The 24,600-nt window shown below is 43.8% G+C and overlaps 1 protein-coding gene across 1 annotated transcript in view; it reads left to right on the forward strand.

Moving 5' to 3' along the window:
* LOC119434398 (5-oxoprolinase-like) overlaps positions 1-19,779 on the forward strand; it is a 138,802-nt gene extending 119,023 nt beyond the window's left edge. The window contains exons 29-32 of the mRNA XM_037701561.2: positions 4,595-4,677; positions 9,257-9,417; positions 14,634-14,731; positions 18,968-19,779. Of these exons, the coding sequence (XP_037557489.1) occupies positions 4,595-4,677; positions 9,257-9,417; positions 14,634-14,731; positions 18,968-19,042 (417 nt within the window). The 3' untranslated portion in view covers positions 19,043-19,779. The remainder of the gene's footprint in view (positions 1-4,594; positions 4,678-9,256; positions 9,418-14,633; positions 14,732-18,967) is intronic.
* The last annotated feature ends 4,821 nt before the right edge of the window (positions 19,780-24,600 follow it).

Genomic DNA, 24,600 nt, shown 5'->3' on the forward strand with positions numbered 1-24,600 from the left:
GAAGCAAGTGAGTTCAGTGCATTTCGGCAGAATATCTGCGCTTTTTTTTTTTTTTGTCGCATTGTGCTTTCTGTCTGCTGCAACTCTGAAGTGTTTTGAAGCCAGGTCGCTTTCTCCAGCCCTGCCAAACTTGCCCGTACTACATTGCTGTAGTTTATAGTTCTGTCGTGTTCTCGGCATTTATTGTGCGAATGGCTCTTCCACAGAATCCTTCTCGTTGTTAGGCGGGACAAGGGTGGGAAAGTATTTTCTTTCCTGCAGTGAAAAGAGCGCGGTTGAAATGCGCTCAAGCAGGCGAACAGAAGTCGCGTAGCATTGATTTTTTATGTTATGAATACTGCCGATCTCGAGATCGTTGCAGGGAGAGCATACATATACTAAATACAAAAGAAGCACAATCAAGTAATTTATACATGGAAATCACTAAAACACTAGCAGAATTAATACATGAAATTATTAGTAGCAATAAGCTTGGTATGAGTAAAAAAATAGAAATCATTAAAATGACAGGATGCGCAATGATGCGATCTGATTATTCAACAAAAATACCAATACAGGTTTAAAAAAAATTGTTCACAGAAACTGCTCAGCCTGTCCATTCATTTCCACCATAGCTAATATTACACTGCGCTTCTGTGGCAACCGTTAGCGCGAGCGCAAAGCACAGACATAAAAAAATCAGGCATCCGAAGACGTTTGTAGACGGTGCCAAAGGGCCATGATGCGTAAGGCTCGTCGGCTTTAGGGAGACGCCGACGAGTCGGTGAGACATGACCGTTGGAAGTCAGGCGAGCTGTATGTGCGCGTGCGTGTATGTACCAACGGTGCCTACTCTCCTCCTTTGAATGCTCACCCCTTCTCATCTGCCGGCGCGACAAGTTAGTGCCAGGTGCTTGCAGGAGCGCGTATGAGACGGTTGTGCCCATTTATGGTCCTATCTTGCGCCTGCGTTCCTGGTTGGACCAGACAGTGTCTCGTGTTCCAGACCGCCGTGTGGATCTCCGCATGGCTCCCATTGGTCGAGTTAGTGCAGCCGCTCTTTTCAATGCTAATGCCAAGGCACCCTTAAGTTACGGCCCTTACAGGTGGGCGATACTCTATAAAAATGATGGCGGCGCACATGGTTGATTACATCGTCATGGCAACAGAAACGGAAGCCGCGCAGCACCTTCTCCTCTCTATAGCTGCTCCTTTTTTTCTGTATATTTTTATTATACCGACTTGGCTGGCTCGCTGCCCGCTCCCCCCCCCCCCCCCCCCCCCCCTCCATGCGCGTGCGCTACACTGCGCAATAGTTTTTTTTTTTTTTCATTCAAAACACAAATAATGCACGGTGCACCACGCGTGAGCACACATGTAATGCCAATGCATCCTCAAAAGCATAAAGACGCATTGACATTGTTTGTTCCAGACTCAGTGCTGTGAAGACAGAAACCCGGACGGGATATAAAGAGAGAACGCTCTGCACTGTAGATAAGAACTCAGCTTCTTAACTTTTTTGCAGTTGCTGTCATGCACTAGTCGCTCTGTTTCTCCATGTTCGCTCGCCGGTAGCGATGTATTAAACCAGTTTGTTTTATGTCGTCTTTCTAAAGAGTAGGCAGGTGTTGTGCCCCTTCCGGTGGCATTTGCCAGCCTGCTCCTCGCTTTCCCTTTCCTGTCAAATGTATATGTTTTCAAATCAATAATAATAATAATAATAATAATAATAATAATAATAATAATAATAATAATAATACGTCGTCCTGTCCACCTGCCGTTCCCTCTTCGATGATCAGCGAGGGGCAAGCTCCGAGCGAACACTGTTCCAAGTTGGCGGCCACTCGAAGTTGTGAAGAAGTTATTTAAAGATAAAGCATTAGTAACGGAACGACTAAGTTCATCCCGTTCTCTAATTGTTTTAAGGAAATATGAACATTTAAAGCAATTTGAGTTAAAGGTGTTTACTTTAGGTGTTCAAGAGTGCTTTCGGTGTGTTGACCTAGAACGATTCGAAGAACTTAGTACGCATACGTCAATGTTTATGTCACCATGAATAAATTGAAATGAAAACTTTAGTTGTGCTAGTTTTGCTCTACTTTGCAGTGTTAATAAACCAGCTCTCTTTAATAATTCAGTCAATGAATCCGTTAACTTGTATTTATTAAAACAGAACCTTATTGCCTTTCTCTGCACCCCGTCCATTCTTGCAATGAGTTATTTTGGGTACGGAAACCAAACAATATTGGTGTGCTCCAGCACTGGCCGAACAAGCATTTTGTAGGCCAGCAAATTTGTATCTGGGGGCGCAAGATGAAGGTGTCTTCTCAGAAAGAAGATTCGCTTTAGTGCTCAGCGTGTACATTGATTTCCACTTGAGGTTATTTTGTTAACATGGCTTTCCCATCGGAGAGTGTAGGTTAAAGTGACACCTAAATATTTACGCTTAAATGCACAAGTGAGAGATGTGTCATTAATAATGTAAGTAAACTCAGATATCTGTTTCTTTCTACTTACTGTTAGCATTACAGATTTTTGGGCATTTAGAGTCATCTGCCACTCCTGACACCAAGAAAAGGCAGAATTTTGTATATGGTGATTATCACTGTGATTAATTTCGCGGTACGAAATACAAGAGTCAGTGAATAAACGGATGTTACCATGTAATCGGGAAGGCAAATCTTTTATGTATATTAAATATAAAACTGGGTCCAGTACACTGCCTTGGCGCACTCCAGATGCAACAGGTGCTACATTGGAAGCTTCGTTATGAATATACACGAATTGTGAGCGGTATAGATTGGCACAGTGACTCATGAGTGCACTCACTCACACTCGCACTCATTTCAAAGGGGTGAGTGCGAGTGAGTGCCAGTGAGTGTGAGTGGAGGTGAGTGTGAGTGCGAGTGAGTGCCAGTGAATGTGAGTGCAGATGAGTGTGAGTGGAGGTGAGTGCGACTGAGTGCTAGTGAGTGTGAGTTGAGTGGAGGTGAGTGTGAACGTGAGTGAGTGCGGGGCCTGGAAAAAATTATGGTGAGTGAGTGTGAGTGAGTATTCTCCCACACTGCCAATCTATGGTAAACACTACTTGGTACACCAGTAGAGAAACATTTGGACTTTTACAGTCATTACAGTTGTCGTGCACACACTCACTCACTCACTCACTCACTCACTCCAATCTGCCGGCGATTGTGACACCGTTATCTGTAGATTTAACTTTTAATAGAGCTAATACTTTTACCGTGAGCTGCTGAGTCTGAGTGAGTGAGCTATGAGTTTTTGCATCTGCATCAGTGAATCTGAACCTTTGATTCCACGAGTCTGAATGAGTTGGTGTTTCCATGAATATGAATGAGCCCAAGTGAGTATAAACTTGTGAGCCTGAGTGAGCGGCTTGAACCAGATTTTAGTGAGTCTGTGTCTGGGCGAGTTTGGTAGTGTCTGATTTTTAAAAGTCTGAGCCAAAGTGAGCCTGGCCCTACCTTATTTATAATGAGGTTGAGTCTGAGTAAGCCAGGCTGGGTTTGATCTTGCTGAATCTGAGCCCAAGTGATCCCTCAGCTAAAATTAAGTTTTGTGAGTGAGGCTGTGTGAGTTTCTCTTTATATTGTGTAGTGTCATGGCAGTGTCATGCACGTGAGCTTTAGTTGAGTGCACTCTTCATGGAGGATGCCACCGACCCGTGGCGGAGACTAAAAGTAGAGCATGCGCGGAGTGGGTTACCTGGACCAGCAGACAAGGACTATACATGGTGTGAAATAAACGCAAGTGTTGTTTCTCTGTTCAATGTCCATCTTGCTCGTTCTTTCCCCATTGACAACATGACAGTTTATTTTGCCAACTTATGCTTCTTCGAAATGGGTAAGCATTGGGTTTTAATGCATGCTACGCATTAAACCACTGCTCCTTTGTTGCTCCTGGGCTCCTTTGTCAGAGGCCCACCTTAAAGAGCACTTGTTAACAGTCAGTAGAGGGTCCCAGGCATGATGTCTGATTCACAGTGTAGCCATAGCTCAGTGTGGCACGTCCCTGTCTCTGAATGTTACGACTGGCGATGTGTGCAGCAACCTTAAGTAGAGGTTACCATAAGTGCACTTTGAAAAGAAACAAAAAGTAACAAAGAAAAATGTTGTAGGTAGGTTACAGAGGCGAGATAGGTGGGGCACTGCTGCCAGTGCCACCATGGTTGAGGAGAACAGAACAGATGAGATGAGGGGGAATGAGGAGAGTAATAATTGCACTCCTGATGTATTGTCATTGATATTAGGACCTTTCCTAAAATATTTTTGTGGAATATATTTCTTTAATAGTATCGCACTCATTCCAACATGCTCCTCAGGTTTCAGAACTGCCCCATGGCTCTTTGTAAGGCTAAAACAGAATTTTTGACATGATGAATACAATTTTCATGCATTTTTGTTGAAGAAAGTCGTTTGGGTGGTTGAAAGCGCAATTAAGGCATTTCAGGTCTCTTAATCATCACACATGCATTTGGCACATAAATGTGCCAGTCATGCACTTGTCTGTGCAGGCTCAGGCTCTTGTCTTTTCAGCTCGTTGCCAAATGCAGCACTTGATGAAGGCTATATAAATATTTATTTGTCTTGTTTTTCAGGGGCCTCACTGGCATGGTCGCAGTGGCATCCACACTCACATGACCAATACTAGAATCACGGACCCAGAAATCTTGGAACGCAGGTTTCTTTCTTTTATTTCTTGCCTTTTCTTTCTGTTCATTAAAGAGCCTAGTTGCTATTTGGTTGGCATGAAGGTTGAATGAGCCCAGCAATGCTAAAGGATGGGCAAAGCAAAGCATACACATGCTGTTGTCTGCATTTGCAAATCTTCATAAAAAATCGTTTATATCACTGTGCAGTAGAATGCCTGTACAGTTGACTTCTGTTAATTCAGCTCCTGTTAATTCAATTTTCGGTTGATTCGATCCCTGCCAGCACCCATGCATTTCTATGGCCCCAAAATTTTGTTATTTGAATCCTAAAATTGGTGTTCACCGAATAATTTGAACTTGACCAGTAAGCATGCACGCACCTGACCCCAATAGCGACCCCGCTAGTGGCAGCATGTCTCGGCGAAACTTGGGGCACAGTGAACACACGTCAGTGGAAAACACCTATTTTCGGCCTGCCCTAGGAAGATTTTGTTATAAACCATTTTATTATAGCAAGGTTTGACTGTAGTTTTTACAAATCTGTGAGATGTTAATGACCAGTGATATCGTTGTTCTTGCAATTTTGCTAATTTCTGTACCAAACATTGAGCATATGAATGCAGCTGTAAATATATTTTCCATAGGAACGCACCATGCAATACCAGCACAGAATTTCTAGCTGCAGCTGATTGTACACCTTTAGATCTAGCATGTGGTGTATAGATTAAGTGCATGGTTAAAAATTCTAGCTTATGCTCAATAATTTAAGGTCCAGGCTAGAGATGACGTGTGTGCAATCTCTGTCCTGGTCATGGGTGGGCAGCAGTGTTGTGAGGTGGCTCAGTTCATTGTCTGTGTCGTCTGCCATTTTCCCATGCTTTGTAAAAGCACATTTGCTGCCACGTGACCTTCCGACTCCTGAACATCTGTTTACCATAACCAGGGGCGGATCCAGGTTTTTTCTGAGGGTCAGCTTTTGTCGATGATGATGATGATAGTAGCCTTTCTTATTTACCGAAATTCACCGTTTCTGCTCACGATAAACCCGCGTTTTATACGGCTAGAGCAACACCTGTAGCCCGCTGTGGTGGCTCAGTCAGCTCAGGCATTACGCTGCTGAGCATGAGATCGCGGGATCGAATCTCGGCTGCGGCGGCCACATTTCGATGAAGGCGAAATGAAAAAACGCCCATGTGCTTGCGTTGTAGTGCACATTAAAGAACCCCAGGTGGTCAAAATTAATCCGGAACCTTCCGCTACGGCGTGCCTCATAATCAGAACTGGTTTTGGCACGTACTAAAACCCCAGAAAGAGGAAGAAGACCTGTAGCGAAGTCAGGTATCGGTTTCTGTGAGCTTATAGGAAAAGGACGTTACCCAATGTAGCCATGTGCTTGGCGGCTGTGCCTGATAATACAGGGTGTTCAAAACCAAGCTTTATGGTTTTCTTAAAATTAGGCACTGGGAGGCACGCGAAGACCACCTGTGCAAATAAGTTATGTGGCCAGCGGAGCACAAAGTGAGATGATAATTATCGCTGTGAGCAGCCCAATTAACTAAAATTGAACAATTATTTTTTGTCGACTGCAGTAAGTCGGTATGTATGCATTGAAAACTTAGAGGCAGTCTTGTTTCTACACAGTATCAGTCGGAAGAATTATTCTAGCGTGTCCGTGCTCCGAGATATCCGACTCCAAATTTCAATTGTAGTACTGCGCAGAGTTATCGAGTCAATGCGAGAGCGGTTTATGCTTTTGCGTTGCTGTGGAAGGGAGGCATTTTGAACATTTTTAGGGTATTGACATCTTGATGGGTGAAGTTTTGTCATGAGATTTGTGCATGACAACACCAAACTTAAAGCAGCAGTATGAAATAATCGTTAGCATAGCTAAAAAGGTTTCTGCTGTTGATGGTGCAGTTGTTGCTCTTGATTTCAATAAAACTTACAATACTTGGAAATCAGCAGTCACTTTATTTGCATAGCCCAGTCAAGGACCATGCCCGCTCGTCTAGTCACTATTACGAACGAGCACTGCCCTCCGGCTTCTCCGCTCACGTCATTATCTCGGCATGGCAGCTGCCGCCATCTTTACAGGCTTTACAGGCTGTGTGGTCGCGTGTTACGACAGCGGTTACGGGTTCTTTGATTTTTTTTCATTTCTCCAGCCGTGAGGGGAAGGGGGACAGTTATTATCTTTGCCAATGCCTCTGCCCCATTGTCAGACTAAACGCCGCATGCAACAGCCGCATCACATCAGGGAGGAGCTTTGCGCCAATCCTCACTCTCTTGCATGCGTAATCATGCAAACAACAATTAAAATTTGGAGTTGGATATCTCGGAGCACAGACATGCTAGAAGAATTCTTCCAAGTGAAACTGTGCAGAAGCATGACTGCCTCTAACTTTTGAATACAAACATATACACTTACTGCAGTCAATAAAAATTTTATTATTCAATTTTAGTTAATGTGGCTGCTGACAGCTATAATTATCATCTCACTTTGTGTCCCCCTGGCCACATAACTTATTTGCACAGGTGGTCTTCACCTGCCTCCCAGTGCCTAATTTTAAGAAAACCATGAAGCTTAATTTTGAACACCCGGTATATCTAGCCTGTATTATTTCACAAAATAAAATTTGGGATGATCTGTTGCAGGTTCATTATAAATGCATAAGCACGGGTCCCGTCTTTGGAGTTCTGTTAGGACACCTTGATTTCCTTAAGAAGATTCTTTGTGTTCGGCTGAGACACCTTCGTTTGCTTTGGAGGACTAACTCCCGTATTCTCAAACAGCCCTCAACTCGAAGCTCTTCCTCCACTCCACCTTGTTGAGCACAGCGCTGCCTCTCGACTGATAAAGACGCGACATTTCTCAAGAATTCCCGTGAATGATCGTGAAGCTCAGTGACCACTTCTGTAGAGGGATGGCGGTGCTATCTTCTCTCTTGTGTCGAGGTGTTGTGTTGACTGGAGGAACGTTCTTGAATACGGGCGTAACGCTCCGCTCCAACGTGGCAACCACTACGCGGGTTGTTTACAATATGCGAATCACCTTGTATGAAGACTCACGACGCCACCTACAAGAAGAAAGATGTGGCGTAGTAGCCGAGAGCGCGAGCCAGCGTCTTCATGTTTTGTTTCTCATGCGACGTCATCCTTTTACACAAGGCGCACATCTGCTGCCACATCTCTAACGACGCGACACCATCCTAGGCCCGCGTGCTGGCGTTGACCGCTGACGTCACGCTCCCCCACTTCGCAGCTGCAGCTCGAGGCTTTGCCCCGCTCCGCGAGAACGCCCACTCAGACAAACGGATCCGACGGGTTTGAGCCTCCTATGCTTAATGTACGACAATAAAACAGTACGATGCTTTAATGCAAAACTTTTAGCATACAAACGGTACTGTGTTCGTACTGGATATTGTCAACGTGTAACTGTGATCACAATGAGTGCTACAGTTAAAAAAGTTGCCTATACGTAGTTCCTAGTTTAGCTGTTAGTTGTTATTATTTATATATGAACACTTCAGCGAGAGATCTCTTTCATTAAGCAGGTTGGTCATGGAACCGATGACAGCCAATGACGCAACCGATGACACCCCAAGGGGGAACTAAGTTAATCAGGTGCGAAGGCGCTCGCGTGGACATCGGCGTGCTTTGCAAAAGGGACGTCCCCTCGTTCATTCGACGCCACCGACCGGACGAGTAAGGCATGGCCGGTGCCAGGAGGTCCAAGGTGTTCATGAGAAAAAATAACTACGGCAACTTCGCGACACCACACCCCTACAGAGTACAACTAAGCTTGTGAGCGAGCTAGCTTTACTTCTACATGGCTGATACCACTGGTACTCGCAAAAAATACTTTTGAAGAATGCTGGTGGCCATATTTTTCTGCGACAGGGGTCTGAGGGAGGGTCAGGACATCCAGACATCCCCCCTGGATCCGCGCCTAACCATAGCACGAGTGTACAAAGTAGCACATAATGGAGCAAATGCTCACAGGTTTGATAGATACAAACACGAAGAAACCTAACCCGCTACCACACAGCTGACAATAGCAATCAACAGTGCCCAAAGCCACCATGCTGCTTTATTGATAAGTTATGCAGCTTATGCTAAAAAAAAAAAGAAATGGAAGCTAGTGCTTGCAAATGCCATAGTTCCAAATATGCATGTGATGTTGACACTATAAACTTGTCAAATACATAGTTTCTTTATTTGAATACAGGCATCGAACACAAATTTGCTTTGTATTCACAATTTTGGATATTCACAATCTCCTAAAATGCACACATGGAAAATACATGCAGTGATGTTATGGCATTTTGTACTTGGTGTTGTGTTAGACAGGTCATTAGTGTTGCTAATCGTTTGCCTGCATTCTCTCATGAGTGCATTTCAACTCTCCATTCTGTTCTTTATACAGATTGTTTATGTGGCAGTGAGCATACTGCTAGCAAAGTCACAAGGAGGTCGAGTGTTTAAAAAAGGAGGCTAGGGAACATGCGTTTTTCGTTCATTCATATCATTGCCAATCTGCTAGTGCTTGCTGCCTGCTGCTGAACGTCTTATTGTTCCCTTACTACCATAATCATTTCGATGTTGCAGGTACCCTGTGATTCTGCAGAAGTATCATCTGAACCCAGGCACAGGAGGTCAGGGAAAGTTTACAGGAGGAGACGGGGTTGTTCGTGAGCTTCTGTTCCGGAAGCCCCTGCATCTCTCTGTTCTTACAGAGCGCCGTGTTTTTGCTCCATATGGCCTTCAAGGTATTTGCAGCCTCTCTGTGCAGAGCGGTTCAGCAGCACAAAACATGGCACACCAATGTATCTGTAAATGATGTAGCTTTTGTAGTCTCTTTTCCTTTTAAGTGAACACAGAATGTACATTATTAAGATTCTGTTCATGTCATTCATGTTCAGGCTTTATGTGCTTTCTGTAGGTATAATTTATTTGTTTGTGCATCTTTGAATTTTTTTGACAGCTGCCATGATATGTGCTGATGCATGATGTTGCATGCTTTAGATGACTGGCTTTGATGTAATTGACCTACTGATATCTAGGTGCTGTACATGGCAAAACAAAAACATCCTTGCTTGCTGTCATTTACAGTGTACAGCCTATTGCTAATATGTAAATGCTAGTTGGCCATTGTTGGTGATGGGTGGCTGGCCTTTACTTCCTTGTGTGCGATAGGATGTACATTCACCACAGTGTTGACTGGGTGCTGAATCACCATGTGCATCAATTAGTCATATTTGTACAACCTTTGTCGGTAAAGTTCCGAGACTGAGTCCATTAAAAAAATGCGTTCAACATTGAAATCATTTGTGCAGCACCCCTTCGAAATAGTCTTCCTTGCAGTCTATACACAGCTTCCAACGCTTCTTGAGGTCTTGGAAACAGTTGGAAAACGCTTCTTTTGGCAGGGCTGTCAGCTCCTTTGTCGTGGCGTCTTGAATGGCCTCCACGCTCCCCATCCAGCGACCTTTTAGGGCTTTCTTCACACGAGGAAACAGGAAAAAAATCACATGGGGAGAGGCCAGGCGAGTATGGCGGATGGGGAAGTACAGTAAAAGCTGTGTTTGGCGAGAAATTTTGTCACGCTGAGAGCAGTGTGCGGCCTTGCATTATCATGGAGAAGGCTCCATTGTCCAGATGCCCATAAGTCAGGGCGACGGCGTCGCAGTGCATCACGCATGTGTTGGAGCACGCGGATATAAAACTCCTGATTCACCATCTGCCCTTATGGGACGAACTCGTGGTGTATGACACCTTCGGCATAAAAAAAAACTATCAGCATCATCTTTGTTTTGGTCTTCTGTTGCCGCACCTTTCTTGATGCCGGAGAGCTTGTGGACCGCCATTCGGCGCTCTGCCTTTTTGTTTGAGGATCGTATTGAAAACACCATGTTTCGTCTTTAGCAATGATGCTGTCGACGAATGTAGCATCCTTCTCTGCCTCGGAGAGCAAATCAGCGCTCACTGATGCCCGTGTGTCCTTCTGGTCCTGTGTGAGGGAGTGCGGCACAAGTCTGGCATTCAGCTTTTTGTTTCCCCAAGTTCTCACGCAAAATTTGATGGCATGTTGTCTTACTAATGTCGAGAGCATCTGATAGCAATGCGGACTGTAATGGTGCGGTCTTGCTGTATGATCTCCCTGATCCGAGCCACGTTGTTTTCATTCCGTGAGGTTGCAGAGTGCCCCCTGCCTTGTGTCGTCTTCCACCGATTTTCTCCCCGAAACGAACCACTTGTGCCACTCAAAAACTCGCGCCCACGATAATGTCTCGTTGCCGTAAGTGGCACAAAGGAGCTCATACGTCTGTGTGGCTGTCTTGCCAAGCGTCACAAATTTTTATGTTTACACGCTGTTCGAGGTGGACATCGATCTCTCCATATTCACTCACAGTAGAATGCACAGACGACTAGTGACAACATATTTTTCTACATGTAGTGCCATCTAGCGGCTGCCACAGCAATTAACATAAATAGCTCAGGTTAGCCCGAAAAGATGACACTACACATACGCACCAACATTTGTTTTGGGGAATCATTTCTAGAGAAGAAAATAAATCAGTCTCGAAACTTTACGGACAAAGGTTGTAATACACCTCAGGCTTGTTTGCAATAGAAATGTTGCATAGCAAGCTGTAAATTGTTTTGGCAGCTACACTTGTTGAAAGAATGACCACACTTTCAAGTTATTTTCATATAAACTTTGTTTCTCTGTTCTAACAGCGACTGATCTTGTATATAGTAGAAGATAAAAGCTACACCGATCATGAGAAATAAAACTAAAAAAATGTTTTCGTATGCTTTCCCATGACATGCCTGTTGGCTATTCTGAGTGAGCATGCTTAAATAACGTTTTTTTTTTTAGAAATTCAGGCAATAATTATGGGATTTAATTGATCACAGTTTGCGTAACTATCGAGTTAGAAAAACATAACCAAAGCAACATCCCTGTGGCATGGGCATGAGGTGTTTGTAGTGTTTATAACACGGAGAGATACTTGTAATCTTGAAGGCATGCAATATCTCTAGATGAAACAAATTGTGATAATAGCAAAACAAAAAGAGAATTTCGTCTATTTCGTGGTGAGATCTTGAAGGCACTCTCAATGGGTGAAACAAGTCATGGTAAAAACTAAAGAGGAGGAGCATTTCACCTACTACATAGGAAAATATGCTGTGCATACTGGCATTCTGTGCTTGCTAGCATGCTGTGCCCCAATCAGCTCTTGAACTGTGCAAAGACTGTGTAGCTGCTGTGCTGCTTCTGTGCTAGCCAAGTCACAAGAAGAGCCTCTCTATCCTGTCCAAGGTGCACTTTTCCTGTGTCTTGGCATGTTGATCAGCCACTTGATTCTTAGGCATGCTTGTCAGGTGCTGTTTTTTTGTTTTTGTTTTTTTTTAGAGGAAAGCTAAAGTACTAATGTATCAGCAGTAAAATTAAGCAGCCTGCATGAGAAATTTGACTGCCATGGAGGTGCAGGTAAATCACGTACAAGAGGGTACAATGTACTATCTTCTTCTCATTTACTGTGCTGTTGTTAGACTGTGCAGTAAATATAAATATTTTAATTAAAGTATAAATATTTTAATTAATGTTTGACTGCATCTCTGTGTTTGTGACTAGAGTTATCAAATTCATGATATGAATCGTTCACCTGTAGGTTACAAGTCTTTAGTACATGGATTTATTTATTCAGCTTGTTTGTGCTGTATTGTGACACTCTGGGCCCAAAATAATTCTTGTTTTAGCTGCGTAAAGGCAATCATCATCATCAGCAGCAGCATATTTTTGTGTCTACTGCAGGAAATAAAACTACAGGACATTCTGTAACTCCAGTGTTCCACCGGTTATCTACCCTATGCATTACATGGCCTGACCAGCTCCATTTTTGAAAAGGCTATACTCTCCTTCATATGTTTTGTTTTATAACCATTGTGTGTTGGGGCTATGCTTTCCTTAAGATTTGTTCTTTAGCAATCATTTGTTCAGTGGGGTGGTTATAAACTCATTCAAATTTGTTCTTTGGCTACAGTGAGTTTGAGTCTCAGCTAAATTTGAAGAAGGCCTTGTTAACACTTGATCACACTGCACATCATCATGTTAATTCTTTTCACTGGTGACGAGAGCGCAAAGAAGTGCTTTAATATACAATCTTGCCCCTCACCAGGTTTTGACATTGCAAACGAAGTTGTGTGCATACATTGCATTATAATTTTGTACAAATTATTGCACGAGTGAACCCATGAAAACAGCAAAAGCTTCAAACGAAAGTTTGTGCCTGCTTCTTAGTGCTGTCGAATCTCTTCACCAATTGTCCTTGTGATGGATGATGCCACAGGTGTGCTCTTGTTGTGTCAGAGACCAGAAGGCATGACGTTGGTTGGTGGAGTATTTGAAAAACGCACAGTGCCAATTGCATGTGTACGTGCATGTGTGTGTGTGTTTTGGAAAAGGAGGGAGCACTTTTTTCAAACATTTTTTTCTTTGTTCTCAAAGTAAGTGGACCCGGGGAGAATTCACTGTACAAGTACAGTGCTTCAAGGAATGAGTGTCATAGCTGAACACAGTTTCAATTGGTAAGGCCTCACATGAATAGTATGCCTTTTATGCCAGTAGTATGTCATCTAGCAAAGGTCTCACATAGCAAATTTTGGTTATATGCTGTAAATTGCTACGTGCCCTCTAGGGAGCATTCTACCACAGTTTCTCAAATTGGTTCGTGATTAGCAGAGATAGATATGTTTGAAGTGTTGTGAACCCTTGATTTCAGGAGGCAAGCTTCACTGCCAGCATACACACTCTTGCCCCTTGCCCCTATCTAGCCTCCACAAGTAAAGTTCCTTCCCTGCGTTCTCCCATGCCGGAGGATCGCGTCACATACACGTCAAGGTCTCTGCCTTCTTCTTTTTTTTTTTTTTCTCGTGCATTATTGCTGTGGTGAAATTCCGGTGACAGTCTCGTGTACAAACCCGTGAGCTATTGTGTTTGTGTGAGCTGTGCACAAGAACACCTACATTGTTGTCTGGCTGCTTCTGCGAACTAGATCCCTCAGTGCCTGCATGTTTGAAAAGGATGGCCCAGCTCACGGATTCTTACCCCGATACACCACGTCATTGTACCGCTGGCATCAGACTAGCGGTATGATAAGTTAGAGCCACATGAACACCGAGGTAGACGCGATCGAATCCAAGAGCATGATCGCGTGCTGTAACATGGTAGAAAATTACATAGTTTCGTTCTCTGTGTGCATGACTGCACGACGTGGGAACAAGCAGACGAAATGGAAGTACATCTTTCTTGCTACGGTACGAAGTAAAACTAATACACGCAGGCATTTGGTTTGTAGGTTTTATTAGTTCTCTAAACTTTAATTTCTCTATTGAAGTAACAGATCAGACAAATAACTGCTGTTGCCTTGCATTATTCCTAGGCATGTGTCACTGTGAGTGACGTCACAGCACTGTGAATTACGTAGGCACCTTTGTGCGAACGACGTCGACTGTCCAGCTGGGAGTGTGGCGCCCATGACAAGGGCGTGGTGTTTGGTTTGAAATTTAAGCTCTTTTCAGTGGCACGTAGTGGTGTAATATTTTGCAGACACTATCGTTAGCATGCATTGTATGCACTGCGATTGTCAGCTCAACATGGCCAGACCTGGTGATGGGCCCTTTAAGTGGAATGAGGCCATTATGTTTTGGGTTGTTAGGATGTCGGTTTGGTTGTATTTAAGTCACAGTGATAGAGACAGTGACGAGCAGAATGAATAAGAAAGGAACATATTACCAGGACACTAAAAAGAAATGCTAAGTTAATTTAAATTTGTAAAGCTACACTTCTGGAATATAAGATAGGTCAGTCTCAATGAGTGGAGGCTTGGTAAATGAGAAAGGGCACTAAAATGAAGTGATGACACATTCTTTAAGTACCAGACTGCACCACATTTGTGCTTTTTCATGCTTCATGCAGGTGGCCACCCAGGTTCATGCGGTGTCAACTTGCTGTATTTCAAGAGTGGCAGAATTGTCAACCTGGGCTCAAAGGCTTCTGTTAACATCTCACCTGGGGTATATGCTCTCATGAATTTCACATGTGATAAAAACGAGCATTTTTCAAATTTCTCATGCAAGTATGTGCAGCTTCTCTTCTAGGGAAAATACACTATTTAGCAGGTGCATGGGGTGTTTATGTTGAGTAGGACTAGACTTGATTTTCGTGCAACATGTAGTTTTTGTATAGTACACTGTGTTTCGTTCAAATGAAATGAAGTGCATACAAAATGAGGCAATGACACATTGCACATAATTTGAAAATGGTTGCCCTAATAGCTGTTTATTGTGCCGTGATGAAGTTTGGAACTCCAGACATTCGAAAACTTTGCATAAATTGCCTACAATGTTATGTAGATCATGTAAGTTACCAAAGCATTTTTTTCATTATGTTGTTATTTTGATCCTTGCATTAATTACACAAGCTTTTGAGGCTTGAATGCAGGGTATGTACACAGGGGTCCTTCTCATAAAGTTTCACAATATTTTAACCTTTTTGAGAAGTGTTCTAGAAGTTTCAGTAAATGCTAATTCAGTTGAAGCCCTGGTAATGTACTAGACCAGGGTGTGTTTGATGTTGTCCTGTACCAGACAAATTTGTAGCCCTGCAAAACTTTGATGTAAAACGATGGCAAAAGCTTTTGATAGTTCACATTGTTGAATTGTTACATTGCTGTATTTTGCCATTTTTAAATCACATTTGCTCCTTTTTCATATCGTGTTAATACTTTGGCACATAAATGTGACAACGGCATAATATGCACTGATAGTTTGAAAGGCAGCTTGTTAACACTGTTCAGTGCCATTGAAGTGGGTGGTTGAATATAGATTTTTGTATGCTGACAATGATGTCATGAATGAATTCTGAAATGTTTCTGGATATCATCTCAAATAAGCAACCCGGTGAAAATTTTCACTGCAGTTTGCATTTACATGCCTTGATGGTAAGTAGGCAAATGAAAGATGTAGTATGGTGGCACTGCACAGCAGTTGAGTAAGCAAGGTTGAGCTCCTTTGAGTTCATCGATGTCACCAAGAGGTCCACAGAACCCATGGCAGTAACCAAATAGTAACGAATGTATGACTATTTCTCTGATTAATTGTAGAGTAGTTGACTTGCTAATTAAACAGGTCTCGCAACCAAAACTTACGTTTGCCTAGCCAAACACTGAAGCTCGGTTAAATATCTTGGGCTGTAACAAACTTGTTCAGTTAGTCTTTCCTCTTCATTTGGTACTACAAAGAGTATAAAAGTCTGAAATGTAATGCACCTTTTATCTTCCTAACAAGTGTTAGTGCATTATAGTGAAGTATGTACCTCTGCAAGACTGTACTTGCTTAAATAAGTGCAAGATTTTGTTTATTTTTTAATGCTTAATATGTGTGTTACATTACATTCAGAAGTATGCTAGGAATCAGTAGCGCACCCAGGATCTGTACCGCAGGAGGGGGGGGGTGAATTTTTGTGTGTATGTGGGGGGGGGGGGGGTGCGCAAGTTTACAAGTGTGCAGACGATTGCGCATCTTGTATCTTAGTTGCAGTACTCAAGGCACAATGAAAGAAAAGGGGTCAAACTGCATGGCAACCCCTTAAAGGTGAAAACTGCATCCTTTTCCCACCTAGAGCTGCTTCAGTGGAATTCAACACAAAGCCATTGAGTACACGGTTGGCCCTCCTCAAATTTCGGAGTGAATGAATCAATACAAGACAGTGATAGAGTGTTCTTGTTAGTCAGGAAAGTTCGACCTCAAGCCACTTCCTGAATTCTAATGACAATGTGAACAGAGCACTGAAGGTACACGTCGGAGTGGTGGGGCTGGATGCGTGGGGGGAGGGGGGTAACTCGGCCTCAGGGGGGGGGGGGAGTTAGAACCTCCGACCCCCCCCGCTCCATCAGTGCGCCACTGCCAGGGATACAATGTGATATTTTATCACGAAACCTGGCTCACGAACCAACTCATCTAAGGAAAAAGCCAACCCTCAGCCTTGCCATCATATTCCTTAAATGGACCTCCCAGTTCACTTACTTTGTCACAGCAAACAAGGTACAGTACAAGGGTGGGCAACAGGGTGATGCTCATGAAGTCTCAAACAATTTTGTTAATGGAATGCTGAAGAGGAGTATTACATTAAGCTAGATTTCTAGATAACACTCTTAGAATACTGAACACTTCAGCCTTACCAAGAGCGGGAGCTTGCATGGTACGTTGACATTCCTGTGTTAGCCCCCATGATGTCATGGATTTTCTACAGCGTCTGCTTAGAACTAGCTATTTCTCAATAGAGGAGGATGACGTTGCATTTGAAGGCAAACAAAGGCTCGATGATGTCACTTTGGAAAACGTTTTCTGCACAAAACGTTCCCCAATACGTAAAGATACCTTGAAATTTGTGACCTCACACCAACATCATGAGTACAGTTGATTGGGCAGGAAATTCCAAAATGGCAGATATGGCCAACATTTTCTCCTCTAACAATTGAATTTTTTGAGCCATTAAAAGGTAATTAAATGGTTTGAAAAAATGCTCCATCAGTGTAAACTAATTTACTGCTTCTCTTAGTTTTTGCTACGTCATGCCACTTTTTGTCGATGTAGAAGGGCTGAACAATAACTATATATGCAATGAACAAATCCAGGGTGGGTCTGTCATCCACATCAGTTCAGTTTTTATTTGCTTTTGTCTTTAGTTGCTTGATACAGCATAAATAATAAAGTACGTATGTAGCATAAGTAGTGCTTCATGCTGTTTTTATAATGCAGCGTTCTGTTGCATGAGTAACACCACCTGTTCTCAATCGCTTCGCGGGTAGTTTCGAGGTTAAAGCAACCGCGTCAGTTCATTTTATCATCATGTGATCATAATAATGCACTGTTATATAGAGACATGAAAAATATTTATCTTTGTGTTGTATATTTATAGCAGTCCCTGTACCTTTTGAATGGCTGCATTTCAGAAAAAAAAGAGAGAAAAAAAAAAAGGTTCTTCATTGAACATAAAAATTATTTGTTTTTGAGTGTCCTACTCTAGATTTGAAAGTCCAATATTTGGAGATAAAGAAGCTGCTTGAATTCAACATGTTTTTATAATGCAACTTTGTGTTGTATACGTGACACAGCATCAGATGTTGTTATGATCATAATATTATGGTCGTGTCGTAGCAGTACAAATATGACAGTAAAATATGTTGTAATTTTACATGTCATTCATTTCTACAATGCATTTGGTATGGCATTACAGTCTACGAATGCACAGCAAAATGTTGAATAATCTTGCCTGCAAAAATAGTTATACCTCCTTGACCCTTTGTTTAGGCCTAGTATGTGACACTGCTGCACTTTGTAGAGCTGCATTTTTATTTGGGACTAAAGGTATCAAGTTTTAAAGCTGTGAAAAACTTTCTCGCAGCTTAGTCGTCGCACATGTATGTGTAGACCAATTTTAAATTACAGGCTAAGGTTAAGCTGCGAGATAATAAAGCAGCTTTTCTTTTTTCCACTGTCCTGCGGCAAACTTTTGTCCCTCGTACCTTATAAACTGAAAAGCACAAACATGTTATTTAAGGTCAGGAGCTGTGGCATGTCATAATACTGGCAGTCTATTGCTTTATGATGTAAAGGTTGCAGAGTGCCACAGCACCATTGAACTGTAACACATATTTATCTGTTTCAGCATGTTGCTTATCATTATTGGCTTTAATATTTCCCAGCATTTATGGTGGCATGTAGCAGTTCCATCGCCCTAGCTCCATCCATATTGCCACTCAAAGCTTGACACAAACTGGTGATAGAAACTGGAGGCATTGAAATTTGTACTGATATATGCTGCTTTGTGGCAAGTGATAGCGAATATTTCTTTAGCCTTTGAGTTCTTGTGCTGAAGAAATCCACTGCAGTCATGTAAAAATGCAGCCTTGTAAGGAATGAAAACAGGAGTTCAGTTAATTATACTGCTGGTAAGTCCTGTACCATATATCTATACCCATCAATCCTCACTCATGTGGGCAGGTCAGCTGCAATGCAGTTGGAAGATAGTGTTGCAGTGCCAGTCATGAAATGGCACTTGTTTGGTGGTGCGGTGGAGTCTTGTTACAGAGGTAAAAATGCTTGGCCCTTGCTGATAAGGGAAGTGGAGTGACTATATTTCAGTGGGAAATATTTTCTGGATCTCGCCCTGAAGTACGATTTTAATGAGCTGCGCAGGCCTTGCAGTTTTCTGTGCATTCAGTATGTTGGGATATTTTTCTTTTGCAGGATGTTCTTCATGTGGAGACACCTGGCGGTGGTGGCTATGGTCTTTCATCACCTCAAACTGTAAAGTCTCCGTAACCTTTGCAGTAGTGACCGTAGAAATCAAGAATTATTTTCCTATATTAATTTCAATGCAGGTTAGCACTTAGTAAGTAAATAATAAGCAACTTTTGTAATTTGAATGGGATAGAGTACTGTTGTTCAAGTTTCGAGCTGTTGCAAGCATGGAATATGGCCTTGCGAGACTGTGCCTTGTATTGCATTTTCATGCTCTGGTGGCTCGACTTATGAGCATTATCTGTATCCTCATGAGAACCACACAGAACCTTAAATGTGCTGTGTAAGCTGCATGAGTGTGCCTAACAGCATTCTATAGAAAAGAGCTGCAAACAATAAACATTACAGCTTGTTCTACTTGAAACATTCTTCATGTGCATGAATGGTTGGTGTTTGCTGGTTGACGATGCCAAATAAAATGTATGCAAGCCAAAGGAAATGCAAAAACAAGACTGCAAAATGTGCAGGAGGCTAGTGAGTGTCCACTTAAATGGCGAGCACAATTAGTGGTGCTGGAATCGAATCTCACTTTTCAAGTCCATCTACTATTTTACAGTGACCAAAACGTTTATTCTGACAACTTTAAAATACGACCTTGTGCTTACTACTGCTTTGTGCCCACTCAGATGTTGCAACAAGGTACTAGCATTTTTTTGCCCTAAACATTCAGTAAAATATACTTGGCGTCATTGTTTGCCTGACTTGTACAAATCTTTAGTTGCCAACATGCAGTCAATAAAGTCCACACCTCTGCAGAAGCACGATGCTGATGTGGGCATATGATGTCAGTCTTTTGTTTTTCCAGATGAACCAGACAAGCAAGGACGTCAAGTGTGTTATTGAACTATGTGTACCAAGAAATGTGATGTGTGGTATTTGAGTGAAAACAAAGCAAGAGTAAGCATAAAATATTTTTCCAAGCTAGTGTAAAAACAGAATTAAGCCACTGTATACATATGCGTAATCTGTCTTGCTGTAGAATCAATGACAATGTTCACGATTACGATAAAGATGATAATTGTGATGGCTAGCAAAAAGTAAAAGCATGCGTGACAATGCCCTACCTGTAGAAAGCATTGTCTCGATTCTGAAAACAACATGAGAGAGAAAACGGTAAGTGTGAAATCAAACAAGAAACAAAAGCAATAAAGTACAAGAGCTCTTAGCATGCATTAGCATGCATCTCCCTCACGAGGCCACATAGCAAATTTTGGTTATACGCTGGAAATTGTTATGTGCCATCTACCTCTAAGGAGCATTCTACTGCAATTTTTCACATTGGTCCATTATTAGCAGAGATAAACATATTTGAAGTGTCGCTAACCCATGATTACAGGAGGCGAGCTTCGCTGCCAACATCGACACTCGCCACTTTCCTCGACTTGCCTGCGCAAGCAAAATCCATTGCTTGCGTTCTCGAATACCAGAGCCAGAGCATCGCGTCACGTAGGTCACGGTCCCCACCCTCTTTTTACAGCGAAGCTGTCCTATGACTAGGGTTATGCATTTTTCGTGTCCGTCAACAGATCTGCATGTGCAAAAATTCAGCTCCCGAATTCGATGCAAAATCGCTTAATTCTGTGCAAAAGCTTCTACGTCTCATTATACTTGGATATGCATTTTCAGTAGATTAGTTATCAATAGGCGCCATTTTAAAAATCGGTACTCTCTCGGGTAGATAAGGCTTTCTCAAAGATTTGCCGCTGTGCGACCCGCGTCGGCTGGCCATGTGTGCGCGCACGCACCGCCTTTGTCGTCGTTCCAAGCGCTTGCGTCGGGTTGCGTGCCGAGTTTCCTTTCGCTCTCTCGGCGTGTCGGTCCCGACGTGTGTGTCTAGTTTCCTCCGGCTCCCCGAGGTGGCGGTAGTCTTCCACGCGATTGTGTGCCGCCGATCAAGACCGCCAAATATCAAAATAAAAGTGTGTGTGCGTGTGTCTTCCTTCGGCATAACCGCCGTCGCCGCTCAAAAGCAATAAACTGTGCTCATACTTAGATCTAAATTCTGTGTTACCTCTATGTCGTGTGCTAAACTGCGATCGCTGGTAATCCACCTTCACAGCAGTGGAATGGTGCGTGATTTTTTTACCTCTCCTCTCGTGTTTTTGCTCTAAAGTTTAATTCGTGTATTGAAGCAACAGATCAAACAAATAACTGCTGTTGCATTGAATAATTCTCAGTCAGTCTGTCACAGACCCCGTGAACGAGGCGCAGACGCCGGACCAAATTCCAAAGCCGACTTATCAGCTTCCGAAAATAATCCCACGAAAGCAAGGACAATTAAGAATGGGCCCTCTGGTGCGCCAGCGAACGCCGGTTGCTGTCCTAAGACCGAATCAGAGCCCAGGTTGTCAAAACACAACAAAATATATTCTTCACACAAGGCAGTTACACACACACTTGCACACTTAGGCTAGACACAACACAATACAATTCAGATGGGTATTAACAAACACAAGAAAATAATTCACGACAAGCACTAAGAGTCCAACACGTAAATTACAAAATGAATAGGAACACTAAGTGTCCAATCGTATTCACCGTGCTGGTCCTGGAGTCAGACGATCTCGGCGTAGCTAGGTGCAAATCTCGAAGAAGGAACTTATTCCGGAAATGCAGACGCTCGATGAACTCGTCGACTAGCTTGACGGGGAATCCCCTTCTTCCGCAGACGCTCGGTCTTCACGTTACATCACTTCTATCACCGGTGCGGACTCAACTGACTCCGGATTCTCGCACGGCGGTTATATAGCCGTCACTGGGGTTCTCGAACCTTCCTATCGCAGTCGTGTCACTCGTGCTCTCGTAGCATGGCCAAAGCATGGGAATCTACTCATTTCTCGCACCTTCGACCGCCGCCGGCGGAGCGTCGTCGAGGGGGGGGGTGATGACTCATCCCGTTGGCGCACGCTCACGCTGTAGCAATTTCTTTCTCGACTCGCCGGGTGAGAAGGTGTCTCGGCGCGCGCGTGTGCTCTCTCCCTCTCTCCGGTTACCGACGCTTCGTCGATGTTTTAGATCTCTAGACCACCGTCTAGACTGACTCCGTTTGTCGCGTCGGCTGTTTGAGGCATATGCGCTCTCCCCCTCTGTTGAAGTTGCCGTGAGGCCGGCGTGTTCTTTCGCTGGCTTGCGTGACACGCGGCGCGCGCTTTGATTACGCGCTCTTTTGTGACAGTCACGTATCACTGTGACTCACGTCACAGCACTGTCAATTACGTAGGCGCTCCGGCTGGGAGCGCGGCGCCCGTGAAAAAGGCGTGTGGTGTTTTGAAATTTCAGCTCTTTTAATTAGCGGCGCCTAGCAGTGTAATTGGGGACGAGGACTTACGGAGTCGCCATCTGTCGGAAGCGCCTCGTTTGCGTATTATGAGGGATAACGCGGCGCGCTCCTCATAGGCTTAATTGGCTGTCGGCGCTCAAAAAAAAAAAAAAAAAAAAAAAAAAAAGCGACGCTCCTTTCATGAGCAAACAGAGTTCATGAGCAGACACTCAGAAGAGGCCACTTATGCAAAATAGTATCCAGTCGTCGAGTACGTATGTCTCATCTTAGGCAGCCTACGAATTCGCTGTCTCGATTCACATAAAGCAATTATCATTTCACCCATCCCAGCATGTTTGGATTCCTTCAAAACTATGTGCGGTGCTGTCATGTTTTTAGCTCTCTCAACGAGCACTACACTCTACTAAATGCATCTGGGACGTGCCCTTCCTCTTTTACAGCGTAAGCTGTTATAGGCTCACTATATACGATAGCCGTTTTTCGTGGCGATGTCCGCCAGTGGCTGTAGCAGCGGACATAGTTTTCACGGACGTCACAACCGGGGCGTATGGGATAGGTGGCCGCCATTGCGGAGAACTACTGCCGTGGCGCCGGCCTTTGCTGCGTGTGCCGGGTGCGATACTTACGCGTTGTGCGTGTTCTAATACGGCACAGCGTCGCAATGCTGATGTGTACCATGATCGGCTGCAGTGTGAGAAGCAAGTCTGCCTCACAGAAAACAAACATGGAGCCAGGAACCGGGCTGAACGGCTTGCCGAAAGTTATAACTCGACAATGCGAGCGCACGAAAGTGTTGTCGGAGGAGCGTCTCTGGCTCGCTCGCATAAACAGGAAAGATGTAAATAACCTACTTTGTAGGCCTACATTTAACCAGAGTTGCAGAAGGCCATATTTAGGTAAGTGAATAGTGAAATAAGGTATGTTGCCTCGTACACAATGCCTGGCAGCGTCGAACATTTGGAGCAGTGAGCAGCGCACGATGCCGTAATTAATAGCCAACGAATGAGTTCATGCAAATGGGTACCACGTTAACCGCGTTATTCCAGCGGTACGGATTTACAAACATACTTTTTTAAATCTTCGTAACTTTACCTCGCTCAACACGATGACGCGCTTGGAGGGCCGCATTGCTGTCATATGCCGCATACCCGGCCACTTGTGAAGTAGTTGTGAGCCTCAAGAGACTTGTATGATTTCATTTCAGTACGCGATACGTGGTTCGTCGACATCACCAAATAATTTATAATGTCAGCATGCGTCGTAACCGGTAGCAGGTCGACGTCCGTCGTCGTGTCGGTCCCGCCGCACAACGTGTACGGATCAACACCGTCGCACATGTTGATTTTTGCTTCGTAGCGAGCACGCGTCGGGCCCACCAGCTCGGCAAAATATGATGGGCAGAATTCCTTCCGCCTAGCAGTCGCCGTCATTGAACACGCGATAATTCGCAAATCGCAAAATCAACGCCGTAAGACTACACAGACGGCGCTCAAACATTTGCGCGCATCGGTTGCAGTACTCCAACATGGCGGACGATCGATAGCAGACGGTGCTGTGACGTCACGTGAAAACTATGTAAAAATAAATAAATCAAAGCCCCTTTCTTAAAGAAAGATGGTTGAACGCGAAACTTTCTCCCATTCACACTGAATCAAGGCCAACGACCACGCAACGAACCCAAGAAATGCGAGCGACCCGATGCGATGCATATGCGATTTGATTGCTTATTTAGGATTGTATTTTTTGAACGTTGAAATTGAATGAAGACACATTTCGTTAAGTTGCATAGCCTTTATTTTAGATCATGTAGCCGTTGATTACACGCACACACTCGCACTTTCACTGACTGCATGCCGCTGCCGACACACGGGATCGGCCTTTTAATATACGGGCACGATCGCGCTTACGTTCGCGTACGGCAGCCTCTTCTGCCGTGCGCTGCACCCGCGGCCTACTCATGGTGACGGTCGGGAATGCATTGCGTGACGCGCGTAACGCAATGCAGATATATACAGTTCGTATGGGTATAGCGTTGCGTTGCAGTTATACCAATGTTATTATCGGTACAACTGCGAATGTAAACTGTAGTGTTCTACGATTGCGTGCGCAGATAGTTCCATTGTGTAAGTTGGCTTTCATGCAGTGCGTTTTCGGCGCTCACGGACGAATCAGTGAGACATAGAAAGCTTCGCTTTAAAACACCACGCGGGAGCCCTCCTGGCCATTTCTTTAAGTACTCTCCAAACGAGGGAAGTTTCTTACTGTCAAAATAGTAATCTTTGGCAAACAGAAAGCGCAG

This window comes from Dermacentor silvarum, chromosome 1 (assembly GCF_013339745.2).
Source record: "Dermacentor silvarum isolate Dsil-2018 chromosome 1, BIME_Dsil_1.4, whole genome shotgun sequence".
In the NCBI taxonomy this organism is placed as follows: Eukaryota; Metazoa; Arthropoda; class Arachnida; order Ixodida; family Ixodidae; genus Dermacentor; species Dermacentor silvarum.